Source organism: Rhamphochromis longiceps, linkage group LG20 (assembly GCF_057381845.1).
Source record: "Rhamphochromis longiceps isolate RC_006_pf linkage group LG20, R_longiceps_female_GT1.1, whole genome shotgun sequence".
In the NCBI taxonomy this organism is placed as follows: Eukaryota; Metazoa; Chordata; class Actinopteri; order Cichliformes; family Cichlidae; genus Rhamphochromis; species Rhamphochromis longiceps.
The window spans coordinates 3,184,397-3,206,327 of record NC_140576.1 but is presented as its reverse complement, the minus strand read 5'-3'; the positions used below and the strand labels follow the sequence as shown (position 1 = coordinate 3,206,327).

General features: G+C 41.8%; 2 protein-coding genes across 3 annotated transcripts; both read left to right on the top strand.

Moving 5' to 3' along the window:
* The first annotated feature begins 305 nt into the window (after positions 1–305).
* On the top strand, positions 306–10,749 carry LOC146644651 (rho GTPase-activating protein 4-like). Of its 2 annotated transcripts, XM_085393785.1 has the most exons (23): positions 306–969; positions 1,422–1,564; positions 3,384–3,473; positions 3,606–3,777; positions 3,887–4,049; positions 4,262–4,324; positions 4,408–4,536; positions 4,609–4,737; positions 4,910–5,131; positions 5,299–5,400; positions 5,775–5,936; positions 6,034–6,118; positions 6,261–6,288; positions 6,396–6,495; positions 6,595–6,655; positions 6,810–6,887; positions 6,988–7,116; positions 7,211–7,316; positions 7,521–7,748; positions 7,835–7,887; positions 7,986–8,217; positions 8,294–8,339; positions 8,851–10,749. In XM_085393785.1, the coding sequence occupies exons 3-23, from the start codon at positions 3,407–3,409 to the stop codon at positions 9,025–9,027; spliced, it is 2,532 nt and encodes an 843-aa protein (XP_085249911.1). In that variant the 5' UTR covers positions 306–969; positions 1,422–1,564; positions 3,384–3,406; the 3' UTR covers positions 9,028–10,749. The 2 variants fall into 2 exon arrangements, with proteins under 2 accessions (XP_085249911.1, XP_085249910.1); XM_085393784.1 differs by lacking the exons at positions 306–969; positions 1,422–1,564 and adding an exon at positions 1,670–1,827.
* A 129-nt stretch (positions 10,750–10,878) lies between these two features.
* Positions 10,879–14,666, top strand: ssr4 (signal sequence receptor, delta). The gene is made up of 6 exons (XM_085393789.1): positions 10,879–11,066; positions 11,274–11,392; positions 11,478–11,552; positions 13,076–13,165; positions 13,297–13,362; positions 14,243–14,666. The coding sequence occupies exons 1-6, from the start codon at positions 11,018–11,020 to the stop codon at positions 14,345–14,347; spliced, it is 504 nt and encodes a 167-aa protein (XP_085249915.1). The 5' UTR covers positions 10,879–11,017; the 3' UTR covers positions 14,348–14,666.
* Positions 14,667–21,931: the final 7,265 nt, after the last annotated feature.

Here is a 21,931-nt window from a genome sequence, read left to right as displayed (position 1 = left end):
TAATGAGCATCTCTGAACGAAAACCAGCAGAGTCGGATAAGTTATTCAACTGCCACCTTGGTATTGTGAGTGATGATCTGATTAAAAGTTAAAGACCCCAAAAAATAGGATAAAAACCTTGATGATGGAATAAACTGATAAAAAGAAAAATTCTTCCACGTTAATGATTTAACCCAACTCATTGTGTCTGCATTCTTCCTCCGTGGGCTACGTCCTTTTCTTTTTCCAAAAATGGTACTGTAGCTTCTAAGCTGAACTAATCCTCTGCAAAGAGTTTGTTTTTAATACATACGATTAAAGATGGAAAGGACATCATAGATATCTGTCCTCAGGTAACTGGTTGAACACATGACAAGGAGATAAACATGAATCACTTGTGAGCATGCCACCAGTTCACTATATGGTGTAGGTAGGTGTAAATACTAGAACAGCTGCCACAAGTCTTCAATCGGAAGGATTTTGATCTGTAAAAATGAGTGCTTGTAAGCACGGCCACTGTGGAAACATGTTCGATGCCATGTAGTAATGGAATGCTGAAGTTCATATTAAAGTGTCATCTACTCAGCCCATTTTTAAGCCTATTATTCATAAGTGGGGAAGTGCCTTTACTGTCAAATTTATACTTTAGTGACTCCTACTGGCGGAGAAAGACTACTGCATGGCTTTTCACAATACCTACAGCAAGAGTTCAATGCCAGGAATGTCATGGGTCTCTATAACAGGTCACAATGGGACATAGTTAAGTGTAACTAAATTCAGATGAGTTTACTTTTCCTGCAGTGAACTGAATAGTTGGGCCATGACTGTTTACAGTTGAGCTCAAAGATTTTGTTTACTTTTATGTAGGGTGTAGCAAGGTTCAAAGGTCATTCTCGGTTTAAACTGAAAGACACAGCTCCCTGCTGCATTGGGACTCAACAGAGACTCCCTTCAATCAAACTGTTCTTTCTCAAATGTCATCCAAAATGCGTAAGTTAAATACCAGTTGTTTTTTTTTAATTGTTTGTGCAACACCGTCTGTTTGTCTGTTTGAGGAAGGAAACGAGTGAAAGAGAAGTACGTGACAGATAAGAACAAATTATGCCTAATGATCTTTGAAAGAGTTAGACTCTCTCTGACAAATTGCAAGAAGCTCAGCTTCACACCAGCAGGCTGTTTAACACCTCTCAGACAGAGAAGTCAACAATGTTGTTGTAAATCTTTCTGTGTTATGATTTCATAGCAACAGTGGTCTTTGTTTCTGTTTTTCTTTTCCCTCCTAATCTACATAACTGACTGTTTTGTTTTTTTAAAGTCAAGGTTGCTCCCGCTCACTCATATTGTAGCCATGACAGTGTATAAAAAAATATATATTTAAAAAAACATAATAATAATAATAATACTCAAAATAACTTTCTTTTTTCCCCCTCAACTGAAATCAGCTCAGTGCAGCTGATTTCACTCAGGAACCGGCAAGGAGAGCCCAATCAGTGAAAACAGCTGTTGTTTGACTGAACTGAAAACCTGCTGTGGGGTTCAAGAGGAGGCACGAAAGAGAGAGAGAGGAAGGACTATAGTAGAAAAGGTTTTCACATGCACAGTCACACACTGATGGCTCAAACTGAATGTGTGAGTGAGAAGAAGCGGGGAGGGAGGGGGTGAGGGTGAGAACAGCAGAAGTAAGTAAGTGTGTGTGTGAGAGAGAGAGTCAGTCAGAGATGACTTCCACTCCACCCACATCCATCCGTGTCCAAAGTGAGGGGGAGGTGAAGCAGTTACTGCGCTATTAACTGGCATCATTTAGTTCAGTTTAGTGTGGAGGAAAGACTAGTCAAGACTCCTGATCAGGTATGACTCTCTGCACGTATGACACTCTTATTGATTTTTATTTGTTTTCCTGTCTCACCAAATCAGCACTGGTAGTCAGTTTAACACTTAATGAACATGTTTTTGTATTAAAAAGGCGCATGCTGTTATGCAGTTAAGGTTTGCATTGCTTGATCGTTTTATGTTGTTGTTGGCTATAGACAAACCCCCCCCAGGGCGAGTGATGTTTCATAACTATAGACGCCTCTACTTGTTTGTGCTTGTTTAAAAAAACACTAAAATGGTAGAAAAGGTTACTTTAGTAAAACAGGAACTGAAAAGCTATAGTAGCAATAAGGTTAAGACTAGCCTTAATGAAATACTGCGGCAGGTTGTGAGGATAGGATGTGGTGATTCACCAGCTGATCGCATGGAGAAAGAATGAAGCGACTAATGGAAAAGGGTGACACAGGCTGCAAAAATTGAACTCCTTTTTGCAGGGAGTTTGGGCCATGCTGAAATACAGCAGAGTCATGTTAGCAGGTCATCTGTTGGGAGAGTGCACATTTCAGCTAAAGAGAGTGCTGATGAGTGATGTTTGGCTTTCAAAAAAAAGGGAAGTTGAGGGGGAGAAATGGAGAGAATGTGTGCGTATTGATTGTGTACAAAAGGGTATGATCCAGCAAGACAACACTCTGATCTTCCTCTTTTTGAATTGCAATAAATTTCCTTTAATGTACAGTATTTTGCAAAGTTCAGGATTATCGTGCGCTGAAGAAAAACTGCCGTGCTCCAGCCACACTCATCTTTCTTTTTTCTTGAGAATAGGCCTGGGTGTAAGTTTCACCCATAAATTATAGTTAAAAGCGTGTCAAGAAACTGAAACCTATCAGAAACGATCAGTTAAACCTCTATCAGTAAGACCTGGTAGTTTTCTTTGTCTGACTGTAAAGGGTAAAGCCAGTTCTCCGATAAACATGTCCTGTCGTGTTCATCCTGAACTGGAATATACCTGGGTATAGTCTTCTCAATCGGCCAAGACATGCTGTAAAGTGAAAGGCAGAAGGATTTAAACCTTTATTGGTGAAAGTTCTTTTTCCTTCTTTTTTTCTTCTTCTGTAAAACCACCTGTAGTGTTGAGCACAAACATCCCCGCACAGTTGTGCGCCTTGTGGTTCGTCCTATTTTTAGGGCAGCTTGAGATGCTGTTAGAGTTATTTTTGCACCTTGTGCAATTCTGCAGTCTGCCCGGTGCAAGCAAGCAACACATGCCAACCGGTTTTCTAGTTGCCTGCTGTTCAGGGAAACGCAGCAGAGTGTGACCACGTTGAAAAGATGTGCTACAGTAAGACGAACATGCTCATTTCAGCTCTACAAGTCTCTCAAGAGGAAGTGCGTAGGGTCTATTGGAGGAAGGGGAAGGGTGGAGGTGGTGGAGGGGACTTCAGTAGAAAGGGTGTAACAGTGGGTTTAACAGGTTTTCTCCACCAAAGGATACTGATCAGCTTGCATACTCCCCTCTTTAAGAAAGGGTTAACAGAACAGAGCTGATATTTCATGCTAGCTTATAAATGAAAGCAATCACTGCCTTTATACAGAATTCCACCCAGCTGGATCAACAATGAGTTCCCATGTCAAACTTCGGAAGGAGCGGGTCAGTGTGGTGGACTACGACATTCAAATCAAAGGTAAAAGGCATGTGGTGGTTTGTGCCACACTGAGAAACACAACCTCTTTATTTCACACCATCTTAACTCTGATCAGTGAAACCAGTTTCTAACCTACTTGTCACAGTAAGTGTGTCTTTGTCGGCCTTTCAGAGGTTCGCTGTCAGCTTGTAGACCAACTGAAAGTATTGGACTTGCAACTTGAGCAAAAGAACCAACAGCTGCAAGACCTGACAGACTACCTGCGTCGACGGGGTGAGATTGAAAGCGAGTATGCTCGTTCCCTGGAAAAACTAGCAGAAAGGTTCACATCAAGGATAAAGAGGTAATTGCACACTGCACATAACGTGCTAAACTACACAGCAGTTCATTTCAATCTTCAAAGTTTGTGTCCTTTTGTATTTTTTTTCTTGTTTATGCATGACCACGCTCAGGAAGGAGCCCAGTAGTAACTCTGTGTCCCAAGTATGGCTTACTCTGCTGTCCCAGACCCGCCAAGAAAGTAGGGACCATAATGGACTGAGTGAAAGCTGCAACAACTTTCTCACCCAACCTCTCACACATTGTGTGGAGTACACACAGCGCCTTGCAAAGAAGGTACTACTGCAAGCGCTCACCCACGAACACACTGCCATGCACTTCTGCAGTGCAAATGACATAATACTTGCTCTGTTATCGTTTTTCCATTCTCACTTTAACCACCAGTTCATGTTTTTCCAAATCTTGATATTTAAAGTATGACGTGGGTCACTGTGTCCTTGCTGTGTCGTGTCATCTCACTTCTCTGATATTTTGTCTGTGTTTTCCAGAGTAAAGACATCTGCATTCAGCTACAAGATGGGCTACTCAAGGTTACCACAGAGCTACAGGCGGTACGTGAGAAACCAACCACACAGAATGTTTTCCGTTTCTTAAGTACACAGAGGAAAGCATTGCTTTTTGTGCCTGTGTGCAGGCATGGCGAACATACTACCAGTACCACTCAGACTATGTCTGTGCAGAGGGGAAGCTGAGGGAAGCAGAGAAGCAAGAGGAAAAGCAGAAGCAGAGTGCAAATAAAAAACTGGAGAGGCTGATAGAAAAGGTAAATGCTTGGTGTCATGTGCGTGCATGCACGTATCATGTGACTCTTACTGACAATGTTTATGTGCTGTAGAGACAAATTAAAGTCCAAGAAATAAAGCTGAAGTGCAGCAAGGCCCGAAATGAGTACCTCCTAAACCTGGCTGCAGCCAATTCCTCCATGAATAAGTACTACCTGCAAGACATCTCTACTCTCATAGATGTGAGTACATCAGTCACCTTTTCCTTTCAACATACAAAAACCCTACATAGCACTCAAGGTCATGATCTCTCATGTCATTTGAACCCCAGCGCTCATTGTTTCCATTCCTTCTGTCATGATCTGAAAGCTCCCGAATGAATGAAGTGATTCTAAATTCAGTTTCCTCCTCCAGTGTGCAGATACAGGTTACCACACCACTTTGGGCAGGGTGATGCAGGCCTACTTGTCAAGACGGTGGAAGGCCCAGGATAACCTGAGCGCAGGCCTGCAGCAAATAGAGGAGACCGTGTCTAGACTGGACCAGAGCCGGGATAGAGACATCCTCCTGCAGGACAACTACAACACCTTCTCTATGCCCCTACGCTTCCCCTATCAGCCCCACGATGGGGACCAGGTGTGTATTTTGATTAAATTATGTAAAGGAACTTTATATATTAAGTGTGTGGAACAACTCTAGACTCCCTTGCATTCTGTCGGTGCTGTGCTTTTTGGAAATCGAATTTCCCAGAGGAACCCACCCGAGGGATTAATAAAGTTCTATCTTATCTTATCTTATTTCAGGTTACTCAGGTCAGTGCGGAGTGTGAGATGATATGCGAACTGGAGACCAGATTCAAACAGATACAAACTCGACTGCAAGCCGTCACCCAGGAAACTGAGGAGGTAAAGAAAATCGCACCAACTAGGGCTGCTCGTTATCATATTTTGAATTTTAACGAGGCTGCAAATAGTCTATGAAAATTTCTTCTTGTTTCCTTATTCTAATTTTAGTTAAACTTATTAAAGCATCACAGCCTCAAGTACAGAAAGGAAGTAAAAGTGCTTAAAAGTGATGAAGATGCAAAAGCACTATAATAAAAGGCGAGAACGCCTTCCACCTCATTATTGACTATTTAGCCCTTTTTTAATAGTTCTCATGATCTCAGTGTGTAAGACAAGTATAAATCTCAGCAGTTCTGCTGGCACTTGAAAGTGACATAATGTCTCAAATGTGGGTATCTACACAACACACCTCTCACCCTGCTGCTCTCACATAGGTTAATAAGAGCATGTCAGCAGCCCAGGCTTCTCTGCTGGAGGGCATCGGCGATGATCTGGAGCCTTCATCTCAGGAGGGCAGCACTGAAAATCTGACTGTAAAGCCCAGCGCCACTCGACGACGGGCCAACCTGCAGGAAATAGAATACCTCTACTTTACTGTGAGTCGGTAAAATTTGGGGGCAACAGCAATGATGTGCAGTTGGTGTGGTAACGATAAAAAAAATACTAATCTGATCGGTGTAATTTGTTTTACAGAAAGTAAAGGAGTACCTCGTTGGCAGCTCTCTTGTATCTAAACTGCAAGTTAAACATGATCTGCTTAAAGAAGCTGTAGAAAAAGGTATTGCTTCTGCATTTCTCACGTTACAATACCACAAGTTGTTGACTCTGTGTCACAAACAAAATACCAAACACAGAGTATTTCTCCTTTTTAAAACGGATTGCTCTTATCATATGTTACGTCCTTTTTCTTTTCTTCCCAGCTGAAGTATCAAATGACCATCAGCCTCGGTATGAATATAATTATTTTTAACAGTTGTCGCTGAGTCATCGTTTTTATTTATTCATGCTACCAGTCTTAACACTGTGCCTCCACGGTCCTGTGTGTCATTCTCCAGACACACTGGAAAGTCTATGCGTGTCAGAAAGAATCACTCGAGTGCCAATTTGATGCACAGCCAAAAACTTTTCAATGGAGACATGCTGTCCTTCATAACGGTAACACCGGTTTCCTCTTTCAGCTCTCTCGTTGTCATTTTAGTTTTTCCCTTTGACTCGTGATGAGTCAGTGAAATTTATTGTTTATTTTTAATTCAGGCATCAGGACAACAGATTCCAATTGTTGTGGAAAGCTGCATTCGCTATATCAACCTCCATGGTGAGTCTTCATTGCTGAAGTAACATTAAACCATTAGATGTTATTGTAAAAAGACAACTGCAGACACACATACATCTAGCCTCTTGTGTTTAAAAGTGACTGAGGGAAACAGGCACTCATTTTAGACCACTGCGATAATCTGTCTGCCCATCAGGACTCCACCATGAAGGGATATTTAGAGTGCCGGGGTCTCAGTTGGAGGTCAATAACCTCAGGGACGCTTTTGAGCGAGGTAGGGGTGTGTGTATTTGTTAGATTAACTTCTATTCATAGCGCTCCTCTCCATGGAGCATTAATAATGTGGGGCAGTGTGCCATGGGCTTCCCCTGCAGGAGAGGACCCTTTGGCTGAGGGGAGTTATGACCTTGACTCGGTGGCTGGAGTGCTGAAGCTTTACTTCAGGGGTTTAGATAATCCACTCTTCCCCCTTGACAGCACCAATCTGCTCCTGGAGCATGCCCGTGAGTGTTCTTGTGCACCTGTGGATATAATTAGTGTGGCTAAGGATGCTCAGCAGCAACTTCTCTTTTATTTCATCACCTTTTTGTTTTCCAGAAATAAAGAATGAGGCAGAGCGAGCAGCTGAGCTGAAAGCTGTGATTTCTTCCTTCCCCGAGCCTGCTATCATCGTCATGAGATACCTCTTTGCATTCCTTTATCAGTGAGTGTCGTTACCTGTGACTTGAATATGGAAAACCTGAATTTTTGCCTTGTTTTTTCTCATTGCTGAATCATTCTGTGAGAATCATTAACATCCACTGTTAGTGCAGTTAAATAAGATTATATGAGGTAAAAACAACCAATAAAATTAACCAACTTTAATTTTTCTTTGTTTCTTTATTTACTCCTCTCTCTCTGCCTTCAGTGTGTCGGAGTATAGTGACGAGAACATGATGCAACCTTACAATCTGGCCGTGTGTTTTGGCCCGAGCCTGATAAGAGGGGCTCATGATGACGACGTCGTGACCCTGCAGCCTCAGATCAATGCCCTGGTGAAGGACATCATCATTGAGCAAGAAAGCATCTTCCCCACTCAGAGCGAAGTGCCGGGACCAGTTTATGAGAAATGCATGACACTAGAACTGGATGACGGGTACAGTGAAAAAGTGTAGTTCACATAACATGCGGGGGTTGGGGGGTGTATTGTGGAATGATTATATTATGCTCTTTACTTCACAGAGAGACCAATGTTGATGGAGATATAGAAACTGAGTACACCCCTAGCAAAGATGGTAAGTTTATGTGGCTATTTCAGTTCATCGCTTCATTAAAAATATATAATGATGTCTTTGAAGAATAACAAAGGATGTATACATTTGCTTTGCTGCAGATTTAGAAATGGGTTTTTTGGCTGACAACAGCACAAGTATGTCAATGTCTGGAGTAGCAGCACCCAGAAGGGGAGAACGCCCCAGAGCTAATAGCAGCGGGGCACTAGAACACAAATTAACAGCTGCACCAGGAGGAGGCAGCTTCGGTTCAGGTGGAAAGTGCACACTTCAGATTCCTGTTGGGCCGCAATGTAAGCCAAGGAGGATGCCCTCTCCTTGTTATGGGCAAGAGTAAGTAACCCAACAACAGCTGACTGACTGTGCTTGAGTAAAACATAATTATTCAGACTGATCTTTCTGCATACAGCTACCAGCGACGGTCATCTGAGGATATAGCCTCTCGAGTAGATAAGGTGTGTCTTGTTTTTCTTATAGCTCTCTGTTTATAACCTAATAAATGTCTTTAAAAAGAAAAATACCGCATCATTGTGCAATGAGCCAACTTTAAATGAAGCCATTATAAAGGGTTCTCACAGTAATCTGTGTCTGTAGCTGTAAGCGTTACAACATCAGAGGTTGCTAAAGGGGACAATGAGCCAAACTGTACTTGGAAATGTGCTGCTGTTAAAGAGCAAGTGGCTGGGTTGTCCTTCCTTTTTTTTTTTTTTTTTTTTTTTTTTTTGAAAAAAATCCATTTTTGATAACCAAAAAGAAGAACTAAGTGTTAACGGTAGCAGGAAACCCACAGTCTGGGTTTCCTGCTTACGAAAATCTGAGTGGTGTTCAGTAAATTACTATGCAGAGTAATTAGTCATTGCCAAGAGCGGCGAGCAGAAACAGAAGTTCTGAAGTCGAAAAGTAGAGAAAACGGACACTTCCCCCTGTTTCCTCTCTCATCCGTACTTTTTTATTTTCACATTACAGGAAGTCTGTCGCCAGATGGACTCAGTCTTTAAGGAGCTTTTGATTCGACAAACCCATCAGGATCCCACCCCCACTGTGTCCTCCCCCTCAGTCCAGACTCCCCAGAAGAAAGGAAAGCAGGATGGGCGCAGGGGGAGAGGAACAGGGCTCTTCAAATCAGCAGATGCAGCGGACTGAGATGATCAGCAATGGCACAAGAAGACACACGGGGCGAGGGAGAGATGATACTAATGGAAGTTGAGGTGTAGCGTGAAGGCCTTTGACAGTAGCTTTCAGCACATCTATTTCTAGAAACCTGAGATCCTTGACTGAGAGTCCTTTCTCTGAGGTCTCCTTGACTCAGTCCTGTCTTACGTGTGATGTACAGCAGATTTCCACAGGCCTGCGGTACTATGTCAAAACTGTGAACTACTTGAAATGCACCAATGTGTTTGTAGGCATTTTTGATATTTGCACTTCTTCTCTTATTATATTAAACAGCTGCCCTGCCAGTCAATAATTTTTAGTCAATACAGGCATAAGTGCACACTCTTAATCAAATTTCTGTCAAAATGAGATGCTGGCACAAAGTCAAGAAAACTGTGAATGTTATAGTTGTAAACGTCAATTCCTACTTATCTCTTTATGATTTATCTGTATATTTGAACTACATGCTGATTAAATAATTTGTCTAGGCTTACTGCTTCATTAGATGTGTATGTAAAATATGACTATAACTTGCATTTCTTTTCTTCATCCTGGGGTTTTATACATAGAATAATATATTCGGGCTTAAGTAAAAGTAGTCGAGATGCTCCTTTCTCATGCAACATTGGCTAGATGCCTCTGGGGCCTCCTTCAGTAATTGAAGGCCAGACGAGATGTATTCTTTTCAGAGTTTTCTGGGTTTCTCCCAGGTGTCCCACCCTGTGGATGTCCCTGGGAAAACCTTCAGTGGAATATGCTTGGGACGCTATTCCAAACATCCAAAATCGCTCCAAACATCTAAGCTCCTTACCACTGCTCAATCTATACCAATATCTCTGTTGGTGTCTTGTCCTGTTTAATTTATTTAAATTTGATTTATATTGCTTCAAATCACTTAAAGGTATGTTTAAAAAAAAATAGGCCTCACTCTTCTTTACTTAGGGAAGCAAATCACCCTGAACATGGAAGGATCATCATTTATTAACAAAGCACCACAATCAGGTCGTCTGCTGACTTTCACCAAGGTGTGTCTCAGTAGCCTGAGTACATTTTTTTTTAATGATTTTCAATTTAGGAGAATCACAAAATATCTAATAAAGAGATTTCTTAAGTTCCCTCAACTGGACACTCATCTTTGTCCAACCTGTCTATAAAGGTGGAGATAATTAATGATAATTATTATTATAATATATATTATAACTGAATTATTACATATTTTTCAAAGGCAATGTCACAAATTTCTGTATACCCTAGATCCCCAAGGATGTCAAACTCATTGTAAATCATGGGCCACATACTTTGATTCTAAGTGAACCTCCACTTTCTTTCATTGTAAAGAAGTTTAAGTGCACATTTGATCCATGCGATATCTTAATATAAGAACAAGAAGTGCACTCTCAACCGCATGTCTCCTCCATTCTATATTATAAACAAATGCTCTAGTATTAAATAAAACAAATATATCAACACAACTCTGGGCTTAAATTGAAAAATAATAATCTAATTCCCCAAACTGTGCTGTTATTTCTAAAACAACATTTTTTGTAATTCACAGAAAGTGTATTATTTATTTCTTTACTTCTTTCACTCGTTTATTTATTTTTACTTTTGTCCAGTTTAAACTTTTCTGTTAATTGTCTGTCTATTACTTTATTACTTTGCTGTGGTGTGAATGACCATGAGGGAGGCTTTCATTAGAAATTTGTAAAAAATAAATAAGGTCAGTTTGTTAAAGCTGTTTAGATCCATCATTTACTGACTTCCGGCCATTTTGATTCTGATGACGTGTCGACGGGGCACTTTCCCAGGGTGCTCTGCGGTTTCGAGAGTCCACGTCATTGGTGCGCAGACGCAGAGGTGCAGAAGCGCTGTGAGCTGAGGTGGACTTCTTCCTTTTTACTGTTTGGAAGGAGCCGATCACTCAGGCAACTGGACCTCAGGAGCAACACGAAACCTCTTAAACAACCTCCGAGACGTCACGATGATCCGGATAGCCGCCTTCTTTGCGCTGCTGGTGGTCGCCTGCTCAGGTAAGACAACTCTGTAAGAGAGAATACCGGGTTAATAAGCCTGTAATGCTAATCAGCTTTAGCTAGTAGCTAATTCATTGAATCACTACCCGCAATCTCGTAGCCACAGGAGGGCAGAGTGGTGAAAGTTGTATTATCTATAGATGCTGTGTAGATGATCATGTGCAGGATTTCAGCTGACCTCAACTCTGCTCTTTGTGCCCATAGGAGAGAGCTGCACGGACCCAGTCATCACTCCGTCGGCCTACACCACCTCTGACGCCGTCATCTCATCAGAGTCTGTCTTCATCGTTGAACTCAGCCTGACCTGCGCCAACGGAGCACAGGTAACTGTCCACCTCTAACACAGCCAGCAGCACAATGATGTACTGATGCTACTGGAGCACTCATGGTGATTTCTGCTCTCTGCAGAGCGTAACGCTGTATGCTGATGTCAATGGAAGACAGTTCCCTGTAACCAGAGGACAGGACGTTGGAAAGTACCAGGTATGGATTCACATGTGGCTACAGGTCAAGGTACTTGCTTTTACTGAATCTGATTTGTTAGCAGAGTGAAAAAAAATCAATCAGTCTCAAGCCTGGATGAAAGGGGAGGTTTGCATCAAGAAGGGCATCTGGTGTAAAATCTTTGCCAAATCAAACATGCGGGGCATCAAGGAAAAGGTTTCCATACCAGATCGATCGGGGCCCAGGTTAACAACAATGGCCACCTCCAGTGCTGCTGGCCAACAGGATGCTGGTTGATAGTGTGCTACTACTGACTGAAGACAAATTAAGAGGAGAAGGGGAAAAGATGATAGGAGGCAGGGAGAGAGAAGGAGGCTAGTCTAGGTGAGAGTAGGAAACTCTAAATGTACACTGGACAAAGGATGTTGAGTATGAAGCAGCCAGGAAGGAGAAAAAGAGGAAGAGTGCAGGTGAAGCTGGTGGCAAACGATCCACTGTGATGACCCCTATAAAGGGAGCAGCTGAAAACGTAGTAGCACTTTGTAGATTTATGGGTACTGAACTACAGAAGGTTGAACATATAGTCACAATAATTTTAGTGCTGTCTAAATCTATTATGAGCCAGATGATCGTGGTTACAGTTTTACCCGATACTGCTTTATTTCTCATGGTTTTTATCAGCTTTGTGCCAGTAATAATGTCTCATTATAAAAAGTTTCAGAAACGGTTTGAATTTTTTCAGCCAAGATTAGACAGCACCAAATCAGTATTACACAACTAATAAATATTAGTTACAGATATATGTAAATGTAATCTCATTTACTGATAGACTCACAGCAGTCAGTTGGCTGGTATTAGCCTATACTGATCAGCTCTTAATTGAGACCACCCTTAAAGCTTATAAGCAAAGGTGGGAGAAAATATCAAAGTACTTCCTCTTGTTATACATTTTCACTATGCTGGATGGATTCGTACATATATATTGATATCAAAACATGCTGCCCTTTAACTGGATTTTCCTGCCAGTTTGGTCATGACTTCATGACTTCTTGTAGCAGTAATTTCAGTAAATTGCAATAAAAAGGAAAAAGTGGACAGCAAATTATAGAAATTAAGTGAACCAACACACTAATACACACACACACCAGTGCAATAAAAATATATTAAATTCCTTTGTCAAAAGTAATTTCTATTGAATTAATAGTCACAGGATGTCTTTGATTAGGTGGCTGCCCCGAGGTTTATTGACCCTTCACAGATGAACAATCTCATGTAGAGCTTATAAAAAAAAAAAGAAATATTGTTGATTTACTATAGGTGAGTGTCTTTTTCAAATAAGGACTACCGGGGTCATTAGGATACTTGTACCTTATGACTTGCTTAGACAGTAGTTTACATTTATCCCTAACCCTTTCATCAGCAGGCCATTAAAATACACGTTTGCCTTTTAGTACAGACTCGAGGCTTTACATTTAGACACATTTTTAAACTAAAAGTATCTTAAAGAAACAAAAAAAAAGTAAATAATCAGCTATTATTAAATGTGTACTTTCTTCCATCAGGTGTCCTGGAGTCTTCCTCACAAACAGGCAACCTCTGGAACATATCAGGTCAAATTCTTCGATGAGGAGTCCTACAGTGCCCTGCGCAAGGTTAGTGTATTATGTGTTGTTGATCAGCTTACGGTTTCCTTTGCTTGAGCTCCACTTGTTTTGAAATGAGTCGTCTTTATAATCAAATATGCTTTAATTTCAATTAAATCTGTTAATCTCATTTGCTCCAGGCCCAGAGAAACAATGAAGACGTAAATGCCATTCACCCTCTCTTCTCTGTCAACATTGACCACAGGGTGAGTTTCTTCTAGGATCTCAGACTGAACACATCACTTGAGTCATGATCCTGCTATCTTGTAAATTAAAAGCCAGTAAACGCCCTTAAATTGTATCAGCTTTAGTGAGCTTACATCAAGTATCACGTAACTTCCTGGCATGTTTGAAAGGTCTCCAGTGAATGAATAAACCCAGAGAGATTATCGCCTGACTGCACACTCTTACAGGCCTCTATTTTGCAGAGTAGTCATATTGTTTCCTTAAGAATTAGTGAAGCTTAAAGAAGAGCAAATGGCAAGTGAACTTTGGACTTAAGTACACATGATTACCAGAAATTTGACATGATAGTGTGCAGGTAACCCTCTAACTTTATTTACCTCCCACTCATGCATCATACCGTCATACAATCAACAGGATGTTACGCTCTCATTAGCAGTGGCTTAAATTGCTCTCTTTAGAGTTGCAAAAAGTTTGACTCAGGGGTCCACCAATTTCATGTTGCCAGCATTTTTTTGCCCCTCGTTGCTTGACGTTACCAAATGTCACTGACTTGCTGCGGTCTCTTTGCTGTTTCCTGTGCGGATGCATCCAAGGGGCCAGTGTCTGATTTATGGTTGGAATCTCTGCATTCATTCAAAACAACAAACTCATGTAAACATGAAACTCCAGTTCCACCTTTAGCTTTGTGTGATTCTCATTTAAAAATAAACCTTATCTGCCTCTTATTGGCACTTGTGCAGCCCCACAGGCCGTTCACTCTGAAACTCTCTCCATTTAAAACCATAAAACTACTATTTAAGCCAACTTTCTTCTGATTGGCTGTCCCTCATTTGCCTTATTTACTCTTGTCCTTAAACCTGTTTCCTTTCCCCCCCCCCCCCCCCCCCCTGCTCACTACAGGGTGCATGGAATGGCCCATGGGTGTCTACTGAAGTGGTTGCTGCCCTCATTGGTATCCTGGTCTACTACTTGGCTTTCAGCGCAAAGAGCACCATCCAAGCATAAACTGACCCAAAACAGCTTTTTAAATACTGGATCATTAAAGACTGATTTCTGATGGGGCTCGACCAATTATCCATCATCCAGTGTTGAGACAAACCAACAGGATTTTGCCACTTGATCTGCTTTGGGGCAAGGAGCAGAAGTAGCAGTCTTTGTATTTTTTTTATTCAGACTGTGTCTCTTATGTGCTTTTGAGTCTTTAAAGATGAATTTTGACACACGATTGACTCTCGGTATGGGTGGAGTTTTGTAACAATGGTTTCTTCTTTTGGAAACAACAGATCAGTAAACCTGGACTTTACAAATAAAGAAATCACATAGAGCTCATGCATTGTATTTGGTCCCGCTTAAACAGTGGAACATCCTGACCAGATTGTGCTGCAAAGGTCAAAGCTTCCATGCAAATGAAATGTCAATAATGTGGCTGCGCAGACTGGCCTGAACAGGTCGAGTGGATGTGTCTCCTCCAGGAAAGTGAATAAATGACTTTATTTTATTGGTTGTAGTAAAGCGAAAATCTATAAATTCCTTTTTCTCTAGACAGATGGGAAGGTCTGTTATTTCACAGCAACACGTCATCTACAGTGCTTCTTTTTATTTTCCAGTCTAGAACTAGCTGCAACTAGTCACCTGAACTCAAGTAACAACCAGCTTTAAGCAGATTTATCTTTCACATGCTGAAGTAGTTGAATTGTATCCCATCTATGGGTGGCCAAGTCGCATGAAAATGTCTCCACCTTTCCTAACTCCCATGCAGCCCCAAAAACAGCATATTTAAATCTGCCTGTTAACGTGTTTACTTTGCAACACGTACAAAGCTACAGGAATTCAAGACGGCCTTGGGGTGAGGGAAAAATAAATCTATCTCAAGGAACACGAGCAGGATAAACCTACCCAAAATTAACAAACCAAAATATCTGTGGAGTTGGCAGAAAAAAAGAAAACCACATGTCAGTGTGGTTTTTCTGCTGTAGTCAGACTAGACTTGGTTGGATGATGAGTAAATCCTTTGTGACAGTAACCATCTTGGCCGTTGCAGTCCACTTAAAATCTCTTGATAATCTAAGCATTTATGTTCATAAATCCGGTTACGATAAAAAAAGTTTTAAGGCTTTGTGCGTAGTAAATATCATTTGTGCTAGCTTGCAAACTCTTGAAAAACAATTCCTTTTTTTTCTGTAAACATGTTCAGCTTGGAGGCTGTGGCTGAACTCTCAGTGGACATGATGGCTATTTTTGTCAGCGCAAGAGAGGCAGCGCTGTCCCACTGGTATTCCTCGATATTCACAGAGAGCAGTGCATTAAACAAGGCAGCACGTCAGCAGCTTGTGTCCTGTCACATTTTCTCATAACGGGGACACACACATGCACACATGCCAAAAAAAAGAAAAATCTGTTACAGATGTTAATTCTGTGAGCAGGGAGTGCGGTAGCTTGCATTTCCTTTCTAAATTCCTGTAGTGCATTGCCACTGGTTGAGCACACTGTGGCAGCTGTGTGCTGCTGATGGAGACTCGAGGCTGATGCCAGCTTCAACTTTACAGGCAGATTGGATGTGATTTTTACTGGTTATGGTTTACTAATGTTATTATTATGTTGCCTTATGAACTCCATGCCCTCCTTCTGCATCCAGTTTATGACATAGAGGTGCTCAGGGGAAAGTCATGCTGATGTGATCTAGTTTATTACAGAGACTTAAACTTAGCTTATCTATTTCTGTCTGTGCCCCAAATAAGGTTTAGCAAAGACTCTTCACTCCACAGAAAAACAATTTAGCATCAACAAAAACAGCACAACTGCAGCCTCTCACTTAGTCCTATAGAGTTGATGTATACTGCGAGTAAAGTGATCTGCTCACATAAATACTGCACAGTGTAGAGAACACAAGGAGTTTCTCAGATGACCGCTTCTCTGCTGCTTTGTCATCACACATTCACACTTGTGGTTTAAGTGCTTTCGTCTTCTGGCACCTTGACAAGGAGAGAAGAAAGCCATCGCAGTGTTGTTAATTTAGAATAGACAGGGGCTGGAAGGAATCCAGATGTTGCCTCACAGAGTCACCTATTGGACTGTGGGAAGTCGCGGACAGCTGGATGGAGAGATATAAATGGAACGGACAAATAAACACTCAATGGAGGCCAGCGAGTCGATGCTAACACAAAAACTCCTGCTTCTCTTTGTTGTATGATGGAGTTCAAAGTGCGTAACTCCAGCCAGCACATTAGTGGCCATGACTGCCGATGTGGAATGAAATATTTAGAGATAAATGTTGTCCTTTTAGAAGGAATGATCCGACAGGAAGTCACAGTTTATTCTGTCAATGGCAAATTATTGTCATCTTTGGTTTGTTTTTTCCCCATTTAAGAAAGTAATTTACAAGGTTGTGTAAACAATTCAGTCCCATGTCCGAGCTGTACAAACGGGGTCTCAAGCCCGCTCTGCTGTATCCTGCACGACTTCGCATCACGTCTCCTGACGGCGCAAGACGCTGGCTTCATTCGGCCGATGAAGCGAGGAGGTACTTGGACGGCCTACCCGCTACAGCCGAATCACCCTGAGAGCCTGCTTATCTGGTGTTGACGTTTGTCCGCGGGTCAGCCCTGTGAGTAGATTGTCCTGGCTATCTTCGTCTCCTGGGATGTGGAAGGACTTTCGTTCATATCCAGGCATTACCGACGTCTCTTCCTTTTTTTTTTTCTCCCCCCCCCCCCCCTTCTTCTCTGCTATTTACTAGCTGGGGGGCTATTCATATCTCATTGCTTCTATTGTCCCCAAAGTTGATCATTGGTTCTGTTGTGGTTCTATGGTGACTGCTTTAACAAATTTCTACTGCTCATAGAGGAGTGTTGTGCTTACTGTAATCATCGTTATGGGAGCTAAAGTCTGTTCTTAGTGTTAGACAGGAAGAGTTTTTTGTTCTGGAGGGTACACAATGTGTGTTTTGGAGAGCTTGCTGCTTTTTTCCTTGGCAGCTGTCTTGTGGGTGGGGGGGTGGATGGGGAATGGGGGGAGGGGGGAGACATCCTTCAGAGCCGGGGTGGTTTTATGTTGTTTTGTCAAGTTGGGGGATCCGGGAACCATTCTACTCTCTGTTTTAGTCGCTTGCTTGTCATTTTTTTTGTACTCTGTTTTCAGCTGCACCTGTTTTCTTACATTTTCAGTGCGGGACTATGGGTAGTCGCTTGAACTTTGTAAGCTGGAATGTCAAAGGTTTAAACCACCCTGTTAAAAGAAGGAAGGTGCTCTCACACATAAAGCAGTTTAAAGCAGCTGTTGTCTTTCTTCAAGAAACACATCTCCGTGATTCGGATAACTCTCGTCTTATGTCCCGATGGGCAGGGCAGCACTTTCATTCCACCTTTCAGGCTAAGGCCAGAGGCGTTTCTATTCTAATTGACCAAAATATTCCTTTTGAGGAACATAATGTAATTTCTGATACGAGTGGCCGGTACGTTTTTGTTTCGGGTAAACTCTGTAATACGAAAGTTGTGTTGGCCAACATATATGCCCCTAATATTGATAATGTAGCTTTCTTCCAGCGTGCTTTCTCGTTGTTGCCTGATCTGAGCTCATATTCTCTTATACTTGGTGGTGACCTCAACTGTTGGCTGGACCCTGTGTTAGACCGATCCTCCCCGAATCCCTGCACTGTCAGTAAATCTGCTCTTTTCATCCAATCCTTTTTATCTAACTGTGGTGTCTCTGATGTTTGGCGCTGCTTACACCCCCACGGAAGAGAGTATTCTTTTTTCTCACAGGTACACCACACTTATTCTAGGATCGATTATTTTCTTATTCATAAGCAGCTGACTCCATGGGTCCGATCCTGTGAATACCAGACCATAGTGATATCAGACCATTCCCCTGTTGTGCTATCAATGAGTTTCCCAGACATCCCTCAATCCAGACGACACTGGCGTTTTAATTCGACTCTCCTGGCAGATGTAAACTTCCTGGAATTCATGAAAGAACAAATAAACTTGTTTCTTAAAACGAATACCGTAGGAGAAACTTCTAGCTTAATAATTTGGGATACGCTAAAAGCCTTTCTTAGGGGACAGGTTATTTCCTATACTGCTAATATGAAGAAGAAGGCCTGTATAGAACGACTCGATTTAGTCAACCGAATCAAAGAAATAGATCTGCTCTATGCTAAGGTAAAAAGCCCAGACCTATACAATAAGCGCGTGGAGCTTCAGACTAAATTTGAGCTCCTCTCAACGCACTCAATTGAACGTCAGCACCTGAAGAGTAAGAGTTTGTTTTATATTCATAGCGATAAATCGGGTAAGATGCTTGCCAGCCAGTTAAGGGGCTTCCAGGCAAAACAACATATCACGAAGATTAGAATGGCTAATGGTAATATCACTTCGGACCCTTCCAAAATTAATGATACGTTTAGGGCTTTTTACTCCCAACTTTACACCTCCGAATTCCCGCAGGAAAACACTTTAATGGATAACTTTCTAAAGACTTTGAATGTACCTATGCTTTCCTCTGATAGTAAAAACAGATTGGATGAACCCATCACGCCAGAGGAGCTGAGCGCAGCCATCTCCTCATTGCAGCCTGGGAAATCCCCTGGCCCTGACGGCTTTCCTGTAGAATTTTTCAAAGCATTCTCACCCTTGCTTTTACCTCAACTACATTTAACCCTTTCCGACTCATGGAAGTGTGGTAGACTTCCGCCATCCTTTTACGAGGCAAGTATTGCTCTTGTCCCAAAGAAAGGTAAGGATCCTGTGGAATGCTCATCCTTTAGGCCAATCTCTCTATTAAATGTTGATGCTAAAATTTTGGCCAAGGTTTTGGCGCGTAGGCTGGAAAATATCTTGCCCTCAGTTATATCCGAAGATCAAACAGGCTTCATTAAGAATCGTTACTCTTATTCCAATATCCGCCGACTATTGGATGTATTATACACCCCTTCCAATCAGGGTCCTGAGTGCATTCTCTCCCTAGATGCGGAGAAGGCATTTGATCGGGTAGAGTGGAAATATTTATTCACGATCCTAGATAAATTCAATTTTGGATCGAAATTTATTTCATGGATAAGGTTATTATATATGTGCCCTAACGCTTCAGTTTTTACTAATTCCATACAGTCGCGGCCTTTCAACCTCCAACGAGGAACCCGTCAGGGATGCCCCTTAAGTCCTCTTCTTTTCAATCTGGCTATAGAACCACTCGCCATTGCACTCCGCAGCTGTGGGGAGATCAATGGGATCCGGAGGAAAGGTGCTGAACATAAAGTATCCTTGTATGCCGATGATCTTTTAATTTTTATTTCAAACCCCAAAATATCTGTACCTGCAATGTTATCCATACTTCGCCAATTTGGCCAGTTTTCAGGATACAAGCTCAACCTATGTAAAAGTGAGTTGTTTCCTGTGGATGGAGGGGCACCAGTGTTTGACTATACCTCCCCTTTAGAATAGCAGGGAATCAATTTACATATCTAGGTGTAATTATTACAAGGACACATAAATGTCTCTTCAAAGCGAACTTCCTTCCTCTGTTAAATAATGCAAAAAAACATCTGGCACAGTGGTCCCCTCTCTCCACCTCTTTGGTGGGAAGAATCAACTCAATCAAAATGAATATACTTCCTAAATTTTTGTATCTCTTCCAATTGTTACCAGTATTTATCCCCAAATCCTTCTTTGATTCCTTGGACTCAATTATCTCATCTTATATATGGAGGGGTAAACGCCCTCGATTGAACAAGGCTCAACTCCAAAAACCCAAGAGTCGTGGAGGCCTGGCACTGCCTAACCTTCGATATTACTATTGGTCAGCAAACATGCGCTACATTATATCTTGGCTTTACTTCCACAACAAGGGTAATTGCCCATCCTGGGTGCTCATGGAGTTGAACTCGCCCACAGGCTCTTCTGTCCTGGCCCTGATTGGATCTTCACTCCCCCTTCCCCCAAACAAGACAATCGATAACCCAGTTGTCTGGCACACGGTGAGGGTGTGGGCTCAGATGAGGAAGCATTTTGGATTAACAGGTTTCTCCCTTCTAAGTCCAATTCTTTCTAACCCCCTTTTTCAGCCATCACTATCTGATCCTATATTTCGAGATTGGCATGATAAGGGCATTACATGTTTCAATGATCTATTTTTTGACAATACTTTTGCATCTTTTGCCCAGCTTTCTGAAAAATTTAATCTCCCACGTACACATTTTTTCAGATATTTGCAGACCAGACATTTCCTCCAATCTCAGATTCCAAACTTTCCGGTAGCACCAGCTGCAAGCCCAGGGGATATGCTCCTCACCCTAATCCCAACACGTAAAGGGTTTATCTCTCTTATTTATGACAGGCTGGTGAGCATGAACGGTTCTTCGATAGATCGGATTAAAACGGCCTGGGAACAAGATTTAAATCAGTCCCTGTCTATGGATACATGGGACTTAATACTCAAATTAGTTAATTCCACGTCCCTATGTGCCCGCCACTGTCTTTTACAATTTAAGGTTGTGCATAGGTTCCATCTCTCCAAAGTCAAACTATCCCGTATGTATCCGAACGTTGACCCTACCTGTGATAAGTGTGGGAGTGCGGAGGCTTCCCTTATTCATATGTTCTGGAAGTGCCCTAGCCTCGAAGGATTCTGGAGAGATATATTTCAGACCTTATCCCTACTTGTTGGACACCATATGGATCCTGACCCTTTAGTTGCGCTTTTTGGCACCACTGGAGAGGCTGATGCACGGTTGACCTCGTCACAGCGTTGCATGCTCTCCTTCGCCTCCCTTGTAGCTAGACGTACAATCCTCCTAAGATGGAGGGGTGCCCCTTTGCCCACCCAGGCTCAGTGGCTGAGGGACCTTATGTACTATCTGAGCCTTGAAAAGATCCGGTATGCGATTAGCAACAACAGCGGTAAGTTTTACAAGTGTGGGGGCAATTCCTGAAATACTTTTCCAGCCTCCAGGCTACAAACCCGACTTCCAGCATTGCTCAGTAAATCCTCCCCCCTTCTTCTTCTTTTTATTTATTTACTTATTTATTTATTTATTTATTTATTTATTGTTAGTCGTTTGTGTGTTTTTCTTATTTTGTTTTTGATTTATCTGTGATGTTGTTTTTATTTGTTTGCTTCTTTTTTCTTGCTTTGTTTGTTTGGTTTTTTCCTTCCTGGTCTGAGGGATAGGGGTTCTAAGTGTTGTGGGTAGGGGATAAACTGCTGGAAGCAATTATAAGACATGTGAGTGTGTCATTAATCTGTATTCTGATATTTCAGTTTTAACAGTCGCTGTGAAACTTGCTTGTTTGGTGTTTGTCAATTCTGCGTGTATTTGCTTTTCTTTGTTGCTTCAACTCAATAAAAATATCTTTGAGAAAAAAAAAACAATTCAGTCCCATTTCTATTTATATGATTACATAACCCAAGCTTTTAGTCTTGATTATCAGTGCAAAACATCATTTCTTCTTAAACGTCTCTCATATACAGTGGGGCAAAAAAGTATTTAGTCAGCCACCGATTGTGCAAGTTCCCCCACTTAAAATGATGACAGAGGTCAGTAATTTGCACCAGAGGTACATTTCAACTGTGAGAGACAGAATGTGAAAAAAA

Bases quoted from the DNA above. Each gene is read 5' to 3' on its own strand.
- LOC146644651 (XM_085393785.1), top strand. From the start codon at position 3,407: ATGAGTTCCCATGTCAAACTTCGGAAGGAGCGGGTCAGTGTGGTGGAC. The intron at 6,289-6,395 runs GTATGAATATAA...GTCATTCTCCAG, and splicing joins TCAAATGACCATCAGCCTCG to ACACACTGGAAAGTCTATGC. The intron at 8,340-8,850 runs GTGTGTCTTGTT...TTCACATTACAG, and splicing joins TAGCCTCTCGAGTAGATAAG to GAAGTCTGTCGCCAGATGGA.
- ssr4 (XM_085393789.1), top strand. From the start codon at position 11,018: ATGATCCGGATAGCCGCCTTCTTTGCGCTGCTGGTGGTCGCCTGCTCA. The intron at 11,553-13,075 runs GTATGGATTCAC...TTCTTCCATCAG, and splicing joins AGGACGTTGGAAAGTACCAG to GTGTCCTGGAGTCTTCCTCA. The intron at 13,166-13,296 runs GTTAGTGTATTA...CATTTGCTCCAG, and splicing joins CCTACAGTGCCCTGCGCAAG to GCCCAGAGAAACAATGAAGA.